General features: G+C 38.8%; 1 protein-coding gene across 2 annotated transcripts in view; it reads left to right on the top strand.

Moving 5' to 3' along the window:
* Positions 1-7158: 7158 nt before the first annotated feature.
* The window catches only part of MAP2K1 (mitogen-activated protein kinase kinase 1), a 75652-nt gene continuing 67340 nt past the window's right edge, over positions 7159-15470 (top strand). The window contains exon 1 of one of the 2 annotated variants that reach the window (XM_011386040.2): positions 7159-7709. In XM_011386040.2, the coding sequence (XP_011384342.1) occupies positions 7630-7709 (80 nt within the window). In that variant the 5' untranslated portion in view covers positions 7159-7629. The remainder of the gene's footprint in view (positions 7710-15470) is intronic. The other variant, XM_023527285.1, reaches the window with a different exon arrangement.

The raw sequence follows: 15470 nt of genomic DNA, 5'->3' as shown, positions 1-15470 counted from the left end.
GTAATCTTTGCAAAGCACTTGGCAGGAAAAGGATGATGCAGGAGTTTTCCACTGAATAGAAGAAAGCACTAAAAAAAACTTTAAAAGATCAATAATGACAAGCATTCAAATGATTTTGGGAAAGAGATTTGTTTAATCTCAGATCAGATTTGAGAATAAGAATATCTGGGATTCTGGACTGTGATTCTAAAGGAAGTCAAGACTTCCTTCTCCACAGCTGCTATCTAGGAAGCTGTTATGTCCAAGTATATCGTCTTTCAACGTGCTTCCCGAGGGTGCACATCTCCTCTCTCAAATGCCAAGCCAGGTCCCTACCCTCGCTACCCTCCAAAAAAAGGTGCCGGATCTAACATCCTGTCTTGTTGAAGCCACATCCTTAGAGAACAATTGAAATTGCATCATCTCTCACCTTGTTGAGGCATCTTTCCTTTAAATGAAGGCCAAGTAATCATTAAAAGGGGCTCCCAAAATAACCCAGTGGCTTCACTGCATTCAGAATGTCTGACATCCAAAACGAGGAAGCGGATGTACCACCTCCGAAGCTGGAGGGAAGGATAGTATTACCCTTCACTCAATTACTCAATAGAACAGCTGCCAAACTCACGGAGCTTAAAAATCTAGACAAAGAATTGTATTCTTTAGCTATTTATTTAAACATTTAAAAAATCAGCCCCACCCTGAACAGAATGAATTATAGGCAAAGGGAATTAATAATAGTAAAGCATTGAATAAAGAGTAGGAGTCTCTCATAACTAGAGAGTAAGAAAATATGGTATTAAAATGAGAAAATATCATAAGGGAATTCCTTCATATGAAATAATTTGTGTTTGCAATAACTAGACATTTTTTATTTTGAATATCTCAACTGAATTTTTCATAATAAGAGAATAAAAGATCTTAATTTGTAAGAGGCAAATATGGACTCATAAATTGATAATATCCTATACTATCAAGTTGTGTGTAAGTATGGCTAAGATAAATACAGGACTCCATAGTGTAAACAGAAGTTGTCATTGAGTAATGTATCAAGAATGGTTTGTATGGTATTTTTTATATTTTTCTAGTTTTTTTCCCCCACAGAATAAGCTGGTATTAGTTATATAATTTTTTCAAGACCCACAAAATTTTAAACAAAAACAAAATGCTCAGAAGACATAAATGTTTAATGTAAGAGAAGCCTATATTATTCTCTTACTTTAAAAAGAAAAGCAGAAAGAATAAAAATACATTTTGGTCATTCTGTCCTATTTTTTGAGAAAAAAAATTTTATGGCGAGTTTCCTTTTCTTTTTTCTAGTAATTGTTTTATTGAAGGGAAATACACATCTAGAAAAGTACATAAATCATAAATAATACGTACCTGTTTTATATATAGATATAGATATGGTAGTATTACTTTCTTGTGTGTAGCTTCTACTCAAGAGGATGTTTGTAAGATTCATTCATATTATTGCAAGTAGTTATAGTGTATTTTTCACAATGCTATAGAGTATTACATCGTACTAATTTACCACAATTTATCCATTTACTGTTGATGGACATTTCCGTTGTTTCTCTAATAACTATTACAATACTGTTGCTATGAACATTCTTGTACATGTTTTTTGGTGAAGATATATATTGATTTCTAGCAGTAGAATTGCTGAGTCATAGGGTAGATGTAAGCTCAACCTTAGTAAATATTGCCAGTTTTACAAAGTAGTTGCACAAATTTATACTCCCATCATAGTGTGTATTTTTTTATTGTGGTAAAATACATATATAGAAAAATTCACCACTTTGACCATTTAAAATGTAAAATTTAGTGGCATAAAGTACTCACAATGTGGATTTATTTATTTATTTTTATTTATTTATTTTTTTACAATTTAAAAGTCTAGTTTGTATTGTGTGTTCTTCTCTCATAGATTTCTTTCTGTCACTTCATATTTGACCACTTTTACCCCATCTACCTCCCTCCCCTGCCCTCCCCCCCACCCTCTGGTAACCACTAGTCTATTGTCCATGTCCATGAGTCTCTGTTTGTCCTGTTGCTTTTAGGTTTATATCACACATATAATGTGTGGTTTTCAAATGTGGTTTTCAGCTTTTTCTGTCTGGCTTATTTCACTTAGCATAATTATCTCGAGGTCACGATGTGGTTTTAATTTGCATTTCCCTAATAACTAAAGAAGTTCAGCATCTTTGTATAATTATTGACAATTTGAATATCTTTTTTTATGAAGACTTGTTCAAGCCTTTTGCCTATTTTTCTATTAAACTGTCTTTTTCTTATTAATGTACAGATATTCTTAAGACATTTTGGATATGAGTTCTTATTACAACATATGAATTGCAAATGTCTTCTCTCTTTTTACCCTTTTTGAAGGTCAGGAGTAATTAACTTTAATACAGTAAAATTTATCATATATTTTCTTCATGATTTGTGGTTTTTTTTCTTGTGTATGTGTGTGTATTGTGTAAGAAATCTTTGCCTACCCTAATGTCATCAAGATATTCTCCAATATTTTCTTCTAAAAGTTTTATTTAGTTCCATAATCCATCCAGAGTTGTTTTGTTATATATGATGAGTTACAGGTGTCAAGGCATTTTTTCCATATGGATATTTAATTAACCCAGGTCCATTTATTGAAAAGGCCATCATTTCTACCACTGCACTGTATTGTCATCTTTGTCATAAATTTGGTGATCAAATACATATGGGTTTGTTTCCAGATTCTCTATTCTATTACATTAGTCTGTCTGTCCTTGTGCCAGCATAATATTGTCTTAAATACTCAATATTCAATCTTTATATGGATCTCAATATCTAGTAGTGTAAATCCCTAAGCTTCATTCTTTAATTCTGTCTTGACTATTCTGTTTTTCCCACGAATTTCCTCGTTCATGTTGTTGTTTTAATAACAGCTTTATTGAGAGACAATTCACAAACCATACAGTTCACCCATTTAAAGTATACAATTTATAGTTTTAATAAATCACAGAGGTGTGCAACTATCACCACATCAATTTTTGGACATTTTCATCATATCATAAAGAAACCCCGTACCCATTAGTTATCGTCGTACTACACATTGTTCACCTTCCCTGCCAAGCCCTAAGCAACCACTAATCTACTTTGGGTCTCTATTGATTTTCCTGTTTCAAATATTTCATATAAATAGAATCATATAATATGTGGTCTTGTGTGACTGGTTTCTTTCACTTAGTATAATGTTTTCAAGGTTAATCCATGCTATAGCATGGATCAGTACTTTATTCCTTTTTATGGATGAGTAATATTCTGTTGTATGGACATGCCACCTTTTGTTTATCTGTTCATCAGTTGATGGACATTTGTTTTTTTCTACTTTTTTGACTCTTATGAATAGTGCTGCTATAAACATTTGTGTACACACTTTGTATAGATGTTCATTTTCATTTCTCTTGAGTATATAGTTAGGAGTGGAATTGACAGGTCATATATTAACTCTATATTTAACTGCCAGACTGTTTTCCAAGTGTCTACACTATTTTACATTCCCATGTTAATGTTTAAAAAAAATTTTAAGATGGTTTTTAATTGAATAAGTTATATATATAATAAAATTCATTCAATGCCATAGTCTACAAAGTGAAAAGGAAACCTTACTCTACCTCCAGACTTCTCAGGGTTCCTTCTCAGTGGCAACTGTTAACAGTTTCTCTTGTGTCTTTTTCAAATTTTTCTATTATATATAAGCATATGTGTAAATATATCCATTTTTCTATAACAAATAAGACCATCCCACACAATGTTCTACATTTTTTTTTCCCTTAACATTATACATTTTGGAGATCTTTCTATACCAGCATAGATAAATCTAATTCTTTTGAGTAACTGTATAGTATATCTTTGTATAAATGTGTTATAATTTATTTAATTACATGTCATACTTTCCTCTCCTCTCAATAGTTGAGTTGTTTCCAGTTTTAAAAAACATTTTAAATATTGCTGCAGTGAACATGCCTTAAAAAATTTTTTGTACACACGTCTAAGTAAATTTGTAGGAAAAAAACCCTAATAATTAAATTGCCGGGTCAGTTACGGGACTTAAAAAAAGTTATTGCCAACATGCCATTTAAAGAGATAGCAGCAATTATACTCTCAGCAATTGTGTATGAGAGTGCTTCTTCCCCTCACACCTTTAATATTGATAAGTGAAAGGCGATATCTAGACATCTAATTTTAATGTGTGTTTCTCTAATAAATGAGGGCGAACATTTTCTCATATATTTGAAAACTATTTGTATTACTTTTTCTGTGAACTACCTATATTATGTGCTTTGCTAATTTTTCTGTTGGGTAGATAGTCCTTTTATTTATTTGGAAGAGTTATTTTAATAGTCAAGAAAACTAGATTTTTGTTATATATATTGCAATCTTTTCTCAGCTTGTCACTTGTGCACTTACATCTTTGTACAAGGCACCTCTGTTTCTTTTCCAAATGGCCAGTCAGTTGTCCCTGTACACTTTATTGAATAGTCTGTGTAATTGAAAGTCCTAGACATTTCCCAGATGTCTATACCTTCTATTAGATTTTACCAAAAATAGTGTGGCCCAATGCTGGCTCATTCCACTTTTGGTTTTCTTTGAGTGTTAACATAAACAGAAGGTGACATTAAGCAAGTCAATTTTTCTCTTTCTTGGTAAGAAAATAGATAGCATTTAAGAATGATTGCTAAAAAAATTGCCTACTGATTGGAATTTCTGGAGAGAAAAACCTTTTCTTGCCCCATATTCCATCGTATGGGTATATCATAAATGATGCAATCATTTCCTTTTGTTGAATATTTAGGTGGTCAAGATTTTAGCTATTTAAATAATGTTATTATGTTACATAGCTTTCATAATTCCTTTAAAAGAGATTTGTAGAAGTAGGATTACTGAGTCGAAGTGTGTGAATATTACTGAAAAACAAGTTGTTTTCCAGAAAGCCTCTATTAATTGTTCTTCCAGCAGATTATGTTTAAATGATAAAAAAAAAACTACCACCTGCATCCTTTTATTTGGTTTTTGCATGTTGGGCATTGTTCTTTCACAATGTCATTTAATGCTCACAACAATCTGGTACAGTAGGTAGCATAATTATCATTTTATATATGAGTTAACCGAGGCCCAAAAGAAAATAATCAGCCCAAGGCAGAAGTGGAATTAATCTAGGTCCTTCTCTCTCAAATTCATGCTCTTTTTTTTGTTTTTCTTTTATTTGATTTTGGATCTCATCATAAAAGATTGAGTTAAATGTAGTTCTCAGTTTATGATACATTTTTATTATTGGTTGACCTTGTATTTCCGGTTCCTCACATTTGCGATCTCACAATGCTATGTATGTAATTTCATATGAGCCATATGAAATTGTCAATATACAAACATTTTTTACCTGAAAAAATGGCAACTTCACGTGGTCCAGACTAATATGTACAATGTTTATCATATTGTAGTCACTTGTTCACACACATATATCTGAGTCTTATTCTTTTCTGTGTGGTCATCACTATGTTAGGCACTCAGGAAGAGTGACAGGACCAATGAATCACTGCCAGTCTGAATTGGAAATGAGGAAAACTCTCCTATGTTAGACTATTTTACAAACTTAAACTACTAGGGCATTTCTTGATCAGGACTCCACAGGCCACAGCAAGGGTTTAGGAATACTACTCAAAGAAGCCAGACCTTCAACAGCATTCACAGAATCATAATATTTCAATATTGGAAGAATTTCATATTTTTCATAGGGTAAAAATGAAGTCTTTAAAAGTTCAAATAATTGCTCAAAATCACACTAGTTAATGTAACAGTACACTAAAATTCAGACAGCCTGCTTTGCTCCTCAATATACTGTTCTGAAAAAAAGTTTCAATTAATTTTTAATGTTTACTATTTTACTCTGCTATGAAAAGTTTGCATGTTTAATATGAATAGAGAATCACATCTACATAAATTTACATATTTTCTTAGGTAATGAAAACCATGAGTTCACAGCAATACCTCCAATTCCGATAGAACACTACAGGATTTTCTCCCTTTCCCTCTCTTTCCTTTCCAGATTTGAAACTTCTTTTTCCCACAGTGAGAAATCTGGCTTTATTATCCTTAAGTATATTTAGGCTCCCCTCTAAGTTGTCCTGCCTCCGCATCTTGGGTGCCTTGTCCTCTCCACTTGGCCCTGGGGCTCACAAGACCCAGTGTAGGGCTGCCTCGTTGGTGGGCAAGCCCTCTTCACCTTTTTGGGTTTTTACAGCCTCCTTCCTTGCTATGTGACTGTCACCCTGCTCTGGACCACCAGGTGCAGATGATTACTTTGTTCTGCACACCTAATGCCTCTAGAACAGAAAATTTTAGGAACGGCAAAGGAGATGAGGAAGACTGAATGTGTATTTTTGAATAGGCGTTGTACCTCTTATTTAAAGCTCTTTATTCACATCTTAATTCTTCAGGTTTTATAGAGCCAGAATTATTGAGTAGAAGTGTTTTATTTAAGGTTTTAAAAACCATTACCAATCTGCTCTCAAAAAAGGTTGCCCTGATTTACAATCTCATCAACACTAAGAACTCTTCTCCCTGTACCCTTGTGAGTAGACCAATAGTATTATCTATCTATCTATCTATCTATCTATCTATCTATCTATCTATCTATCTATCTATCTATCTATCTATCTATCTATAATTTGTATATCTATTTGCCAGTTTGTTAGTCGGGACTCTGAACAAGTTTTCTATTCCCCCACTCTGCGTCTCCTCTGGACGTGAGAAGGGGTCCTTTTCCTTATTTATTTTATTTTGTTATCTTATCTCTGTCAATGTAACTCAGCTCAGAGGGCTCCAGTCACCACAGAAGACGAGGCAGCATGGCACCTGGCACCCGGCAGCCGGCCAGTACAAGCTCACCTCACCGCTACCTGCGGGAACCAGGATGCACGAACCTCCCCCTTCCTGTTGGGTCCACCTGGGCAGTGCCTCCAGCCAGCAGAGGGCACTGTGGACGCTGTGGAGCCCGCGCTCGACTCCGCCCCCAGGACAGCGCACCGCCCCATGACGTATTTCCGCGTCATCTTCCGTCCTCTCCTATTGGCTGTCAGAGAGGCAATGGGGCGGAGCCGAGTGGGTGTGTCGAAAAGGCAGCAGCCCGGATGGGGGGGCGAGGCTTTCCCCTTCCTCGCCCCTCCCCCGCCCTCCAGTCCCTCCCTGGGACGGCTGCGCGGAGCGGCTAGGAGGAGCGCGGCGACGGCAGCGGCAGTACTTTCTCGGGCTGTGGTTGGAGCAGGGCTCTGGTGCGCGCTTCGCGGAGCCGCTCGAGCCTGAGGGACGGGTTGACTGAGGGAGAGACGGAGGGAATCCCCGGCTGCCGAACTGCGCCGGCGGGGTAGCCCTTCAGTTCCCTGCGCGCCTAGCTGAACCCTGGGTGAGTAGGGCGGGGGTCCCGTGAGACCGCCACCGGCCTCTCGGCGCTGACGAGACCCTGCGGTGCGTGACCCTCCCTCCCCAAAGCAGTCCCCAGGCCCCTGGATCCGAATTGGTCCCGCGCGGCGGGCGCGGGACAGCGCATAGGGAGGAAGCAAGAGGGGCCGCCTTTCCCTCGGAGTTGGTAGCGCCTTTCCCCGGTTCAAAATGCCCAAGAAGAAGCCGACGCCCATCCAGCTGAATCCAGCCCCAGACGGCTCCGCGGTTAACGGGACCAGCTCGGCGGAGTAAGTATAGGGTGGGAGGCGAGCGCCTGGCGGGGCTGGGGAGGCCCCTGTGGGGGTGCAGGAGCAGAGTCGTGTGTGCGCCGCGCGCCGGGCTGCGCTCGAGTTCGTCACGTACGTCTCGGACTGGCAGGAGCGAGGAACTCCCGGCCGCCGAGGTATCGGTGACTAAGCACTGATTGTGCTCCTGACTCACACCAGTTAAGTGGACCAGCGAGTCTCATTTTTCCCCCGTTCTCGACCCTTTCAGCCTTCTCTGGCCTTAAGAAAATAAAAAATTGGTTCATCCACCGCCCTTCCCCAGCTGTTTGCTAAATGCGATCCTCTGGGATTCTGGCCTGTAAGGGGAGAAGGGAACATATGTTTTAGAAAGAATTAAGATCGCGTCTCTTTCAGGGTATATGGAGTGGAGCTGGGACCAGCTAGCAGCATCCTCACCTTAGTGCCTGACACCTGTGGGCGGGGAGTGCCTTGATGCCGGCCCGCTGCCTGGCCAGCGGGGGCGTGTGTACACAGACATCCCCGTGGCTCTTCCGTTTTGGGGGACTTCAGGTCCTTGCCCTTCCTGGAAACTGGTCTGACAGGGAGCGGCTTTCCTCTTTATCTGACTTCATTCATTCAACAAATCACTCCTCACTAATGACTCTCTTGACTTTCCTTACTTGCCATGAGTCCAAACTCCTGAGAAATAAACACCATGGCAGTGGAAACTACACACAGAGTGCTCCATCTTTGCAACTTCCAGTGTTACTCATGAACCAGCACTTTATTACATTAAATAATGAGATTGTTTCATGGGAGTTTCTGATCTCCCACAACTCTTTTGGGTTTTGGGTGAGGGACAAGAACAACTGTGTGTGTGTGAGAGAGACACCCTGCTAGTTGAAGAAATAACTAGGAAAGATTTGGCTCTTTCTCTTTTACCTGCACACTGGAGACTTTAGGAAGCTAGTTGATGAATAGAGTAGGCCTGGATCTTTTGCCTTTTGGTAATTTCTTTACCCTTCCTTTCTTTCTCTAGATTTTAATAGCCCAGGGACCTGTTGGCTTGGTGACTCTCCATCCCTGTAATGATCATAAGACCAGTGGTGGACCTGTGGTGCGAGCTCAGCCCAGGTTCTCCACACTGGCTCCCAACAAACACTCTTCAGTACTGTAGTGTGTGTTTTGCATATTGACTTGTACAGGTCAGTGAATTGCTTTGAAAATATTCAGTTTTAGTGTACAGAATTTTATCCTCTTAAAATAGACTGAAAACTCCCAGAGACAGGGGATTCCTTAGTAACTGTCAGTGTTTTGGGGACAAATTTGTGACCTTTTGTTTTGACCACAGTGGATTCTGGCTGAATTTTGTGGCCGATCATGCTGCTCCTATTTGATGTAGAGGAAGGTACTAAGCGGAAGTACCTGTTGTCTTCTGTTGTTAGTTGTAACACCATAGCTCTATTCTTGCAAAGGGGATAAATTGCATTAACAGAAAACAATACAGGGAGGAAAAGAAGAAACTACTGTGGAGTTGGTGGCAGAAAAATTTGGGTGCGACTGGGAGATTCTAAATAGTGGTTAAGAGGTGGGACTTGAGTCAGGCTAAGTTTGAAGCTTGGCTCTGTTGTGGTTTTGTGACTTGGGACAAATCTTTTAGTCTCTCTAAGGCTTAGGTTTAGTTTTTTCATCTGTGAAAATGGGACTAATGATAGAACTGATTTAGGGTAGTTGTGAAGATTAAATAATTGAAGATTAAAAGATTGGATATGTAGTATATCTTTCATAAATGTTAGCTGTTGGTGCCTTTGTTATTGGGTAGACGTTGAGAAGGCTGAAGGAAACTGGAAAGTAATTTTAATTCCTGGTGGCGGATATGTGTGTAAAGGTGCCTTTGCTTTTGGATAAGTGACTCTCCTTTGCTTAGTTTTCTGTGCCATCTGCATCTACCTCCATGACTCATTGCTGTATTACAATAAGAGGCATCTTTGTGTAGGCTGCTTGAGACAAACAGGGACTGTTCCACTACATTTTCTGGCACTAACAGGGGGAAAGCTGTACACATCTTCATCTTTCACCTTCGAGAGTGTTTCTCAAGCAAAGCTACTGTTCTTATGATTTCTGTGATTAGACCAGGGCACAATTCTGAACACTATAATAGAATATAAACAAAAGGAAAAAAAACCCATTGATAGTAAAGAACTTTTGGTACTAAATTGTCAAGGTTGCTTCTCCTTTGTGGCTCCCTGACATCTTGGGATTTACCTCTAACGTTTACCCTGATCAGACGGAGCTGGGTTATATGGGACCTGAAGTTTATACAAGGTCTGGGAGGTTCTTGAAGAAAATGAATGCAAAACTACTTCTTTTGCAGGTTTTGCAAAAAGCATATGATCATATTGCAAGGGTGCTAAGTGTTAGAATGAAATAAATTGGAAATAATATCAAATCCCCCTGTTTAAAATGTTTTCATGGTTCCATTGCAGTTAGAATGAAATCCAAAATTGGGCTATGGGACTAAGTGATCTGCCTACTGCACTCCCTTCCCCCCTTTGATCTCGTTTCCTGCTGCTCCTTTCTTCTGCCACATTGGTCTTCTTTCACTTCCTCAGTGGGATAGGTCAGACTCCCACCAGGCTCTTGCACATGCTGTTCCTTCTGCCTGGACTGAATCATCCCTTCCTCTTCCCAAGCTAGGAAGGAAGCAATCTTCACCTTTCTGCTTTAATGTTGTTTTCTCAGAGGTGTTCACAGACTACCTAATCTAAAGTTGGTCCCTCTTTTTCATGCTACCTCATTTTTTAATTACACTCATTCACTGTCTGTAATTTTTTACTAGGGTATTTTAAATATCTCTCTCTTCCGTACACCATAAACTCAGCATAGGGCTGCCTTTTTTTTGATTCACTGCTCTGTAAGTAGTACCTGGCACATAATAAGTGCACAAATGTTTGTTGAGTGAATCAGTGAATGAATGAAATTTCTAATATTTGTATAATGTGTTTAACAAACCTTTTTATATCTTTTCACTTTTTCTTTTATTTTCTCTCTTATTCTGTTCCCTCATCCCCATTTTCTCTTCTTTCACAGACACCACTCATCCACTCTTAAGTTATTTAATATATGGTTTTATAATTCCACCCATTTGTTGGATATATGTGTACCTTTGGGAGGTAGGTAGTATTGTTTTGAGTGTTTTTGTGCTTAGAATGCTGTATGCTATTGTGCTGTTGTTCAGCCTTAAAAAAAAGAGGTCCTGCCATTTGCTACAACACGGATGAACCTGGAGGACATTATGCTAAGTGAAATAAGCCAGACATAGAAAGAAAAATACTGTATGGTATCACTTACATGTTGAATCTAAAAAAGTGCACTACACAGATGCAGAGAGTAGAAAGGTGGTTATCAGAGGTGGGGAGGTGGGGGAAGTGGAGAGGTATTGGTCCAAGGATACAGAGTTGCAGGTATGTGGAATGAATAAGTCTAGAAATCTGATGGATAGCATGATGACTGTAGTTAATAACACTAGATTGAATACTGGAAATTTGCTAAGACAGTAGATTTTAAGTTCTCTTACTACACACGCACACAAAAAGGTAACTCAAGGCCCAGGGTCTACAGCACGGAAGTAAGAGAGGGGTCGTGGAGTTTGGCTCTGCAGGTTGGAATCCCACTTCTAGCCGTCTCCACCATTTATTGGCTGGTGACCCTTCACGCCCCAGCTGCTTCCTGTGTAAACTTACCAGCTGTAAGAATCAGGGCAGAGGCTGAAACTTTAAAGAAAATTCAGTACAAGTTAGACTCATGTCAGTGTCCCCCCCACCCCCCAAATCCAGGAAATGAAAATTAAATCATTTCCCTCAGTTCTACATAGTTTAAATAATAAAGACATAAGAGGCTTACCCACCTTATTCCTGTCTCTGGTACAGCCTGAAAAAGCCATGGGATTGGAAAAGAGACTGAAGACAAGAAAGACCATGGACTAGGCATTACACAGAACTAGATTTAAATACCAGCTCTGCCACCTGCTTAGCTGTGACCTTAGGCAAGTTAGTCAACCTCTCTGAGCCTGTTTGGTTAACTGTCAGATGGAGCTATTAACCACTTCCCAGGATTGTTGTAAAGATTAAATGAGTCTAGTATGGTACCGGGTACCCAACAAGAGCTAAATAGATGCAGACAGATACCCCTCTAAAAAAAAAGGTAACTATGCGAGAAGATGGATATGTTAATTAGTTTGACTGTAGTAATTATTCCACTGTGTATGCATCATCATGTCGTATGTACTCCTTAAGTATATTCAGGTTTTATTAAAAATGCTGTTGTACTATAAATATACATTCGTCAGGATAGACTAGGTTATGTTGAGGTAACAACCACAAAATCTTATTAGTTTTAACACACTTGCAGGTCGTTGAGGAACTGTTGATTGGATTCCATTGGGGGTCAGGCTGATGTACGCACCATCTCTGAAATGTGATTATGTGAGAAGGGAATCTTGTGAACCACATTTTGGTTCTTAAAGTTTCTGCCCACAAGTAACATGCATCACTTTTGCTCTCATTTCATTTGCCAAAGTATATCACGTGGCCACACTGATCTTCACAAGGGGTGGGGGTCTTCTTGGAAGAGAACCAGAATATTTGAACAGCAGCAGTGCCCACCCCAAACTTTTATTTCAGTTTCTTATCCTTTTTTTTTTAAAAAACAAATAGCATGTTTCTGAGCTCTGTTTATGATGCTACATGTGTATCTAGTTAATTATTTCTCTGTTGCAGAGCAGTTAATCATGTGTATGTACCACATTTTCCTTATTATTCCCCTAGAATTAGACCACTTTGTTGTTTCCAGCCCCTTGCTGCCTCAAACAGTGCAGCCATGACCATCTTTGTACATAGCTCCTTTTGGACTCTTGTGAGAGTTCCCTGTGAAATGTCTCAAATTTGGGATTACTGGGTCGTATGGTACTTTGCCTTTCCTTCCAAGATGAGACAATACTTAATCCCTTTCTTTGTTTTTTAAAGAACACTTCTAACCTCTGTGAGGATAAGCATGAATCCTGAGTAGAAATTGCAGTAACAGCATGGTACTTACCAAGACCTCACTGTTTCTTTGACCTTATGCAAGTCCTATGTACTTTCTGACTTTTAGTTTCCTTGTCTATAAAGTGGAAATAATGGTTTACAAAATTTTTACCTTAATGGCTTAAAAGACCCTACCTTATCAGGTCCTCTGTTTTCTTCCACTGTCCCCTTTACTCATGCACTTTAGCCATACTGTTCTCTGTGCTGTTCTGAAGTAGGATGGGCCCATTCCTGTCCGAGTCCTCTGCCTGGAATGTTATTCTCCCAGATACCCACATAACCTCCTCACGTAACTTCCTTCCTCAGTTCATTCAGACCTCTGCTCAAATGTCTCCACATGGAGGACATCCTGATCACTATTTAATATAGCACTCGCTGTCATTCTCTACTCCTTCGTTTTGCTCTGTTTTTCTTCATAGCACTTACCAGTAACTGACATTGCATTGTGTACAAGTATTTATGTACCCCTCTCACTCACCAAAATGTAAGCTTCATGAAGGTGGGGTCTTGGCTTTGTTACTTGCTCAGGGCTTAGAACGGTATCTGGCCCCTGGTAGTAGGTACTCAGTAGATACCTGTTGATTAAATGATTGAATTGTTCTTCTCTTGAAGGAGTATTATGAAGATTAAATAAGTACTTTGAAGGTCGTAAGGTGCTGAATAAAAGGAAGGGTGGCTTTGGCGGCATCCATAGATTTTGGGTTTTAAATTGTTTCAAGGTAACCCTGAAACACTCAGACTTAGTGTTTGCATTCAGAGCATAATTTATAGCATCAGCAGTTCTGGCAGATTTGTAAGGGACACATATTTGTTAGAGTGTGAAGGCCCTTAAGGAAGGGAACAAAAAGATTGAGACAGGGTGATGTGCTTTTTGGGGGTCTCTTATGGCCTTTTCAGGGATGTGCACCATGATAACTAGGAGCTTTTGAAGTAACTGATTTTTGTAGTTTTGAACTTGGATGCTTCTACTGCTTTGTTGCTGCAGTAACACTGATACAGACTTGGAGAACAGCTTCCAGTGAAAAGTAAGGCCAGCTGAAGGCCGTGTCCTTGGGAAGGTCTCTGCTATTGTTGCAGCAGATACAGAAATGGCAAGAGATTCATAAAGATGACTTAGCTCATGGCAAGGAGATGTGTGGGACTCTTATTTGAACATAAACACTTACAAAATTCTACTTTTTCCTATTTATGCATCTTTGAAAGAAAGGGAGAGGATACTTCAGTAGAGCAGCCGTTGGCCCTGCCTTACCCATCTAGTTTGGTTTTTCTCTTTCCCAGTTCACATGCTGTGATCCAGACTGACTCATTCCTTTACTCTCCTCTCCTTTGCCCCAGCATACTGCTTCTTACCTCCGTCTAGTCTTGCTCACATGGTTTCCTTTGTCTGGAATGCCCTCCTCTACTTTCCTTTGTGATTTTGTTTTGTGCTTGCCACCATGCTTAACTCCATGCTATTCTAGGATCTGGGTTTGAGACTTAGTTACACCACATTTTAATTGCTCATCCTGGGCATGTCATTTAATTTCACTGAGCCATGGTTTTCTTCATTAGTAAAGTAAGGATGATAATATGACAAACCTGTGAGGTAAGGAGAGCAGGTGAACATCACCGGAAATAATGTGTGAAAGCACTTTATGGTTACTGAAATGCAAATCGGAAATGTTAAAGAAAACACCTGTAATTTCTTTCTCAGAAAGCTGTTTCCTTTGATCTTAACTCCAAATTGTAAATGTTGATAAATCATGTTGATTTGGACCATATATGTGTGACCCATCCTTTAAAATCTAACCGAAGCCTGCATCTAATCAAGGCTTGAGACCTAATTTCCTGTTTACAGCAAATAGAGGGACAGGGAACAAGTTAAATGACACCAGCAGGAAACAATCAGAGAAATCCAGGATGTAGAACATTCTCTAAGACAACTGAACCAGTCTCTTTAAAAAGCCAATGTTGCATGGAAAAGGGGGGCAGGGTGGGTAAATGGTGCTGTTCTAGAAGAAGAGACTAAGGAACATGCCGACTAAATGGAATGCATGAACCTTGATTTGGTACTGAATCAAAAAATGAAATAGTGATAAAATTCATTCTTGGGACAATTAGGGAAATTTGAATAGAGAGTTATTGTTTTTAGATGTAATAATAGTAGTATGATTATGTAGGAGAGTGTCGTGATTCATAGATGATACATGAAACTTATTCGAAATAGTTCAGGAAAAAAATACACATACACACATAATGGATAAAGCAAATGGGACAGCTGTTTTAGTTGGTTAGCCTATGCGTGTCACTGTTTTAGTCTTTTTATTTTTCTGTACTTTTGGAAGAATTCATAATACATTTTTAGAAGTAACCAAAGAACAAAATTTATCCTAAGTCTTATGCCCTTTTTTAATGTTAACTCACATTTTTCTCTCCCTTTTTGAACTTCTGGCCTATATAGTATAATAAACATCACATTTAAATGCAATATCATTTTTTAATCATAACGCTTTCTTATTCACTAAGTGTTCCTTTTATGTCTTTATTTTCTTAACTTGATTATTAGAGACCATACCTTTTTGAACCCCTGGGTGTTATAACGCTGTTAATACCAAGTAAACAATTTTTGGTAGAGTGGACAAAGCCAAAATAATGTTTAAACAAACAAACCAACAAAAAAACTCCTTCCTAGCTTTCCTCTATGATTGGTAGTTATTTC

The sequence above is a fragment of the Pteropus vampyrus genome, unplaced genomic scaffold (assembly GCF_000151845.1).
Source record: "Pteropus vampyrus isolate Shadow unplaced genomic scaffold, Pvam_2.0 Scaffold15, whole genome shotgun sequence".
NCBI classification, from domain to species: domain Eukaryota; kingdom Metazoa; phylum Chordata; class Mammalia; order Chiroptera; family Pteropodidae; genus Pteropus; species Pteropus vampyrus.
This window is presented reverse-complemented; position numbering and strand designations above follow the sequence as displayed.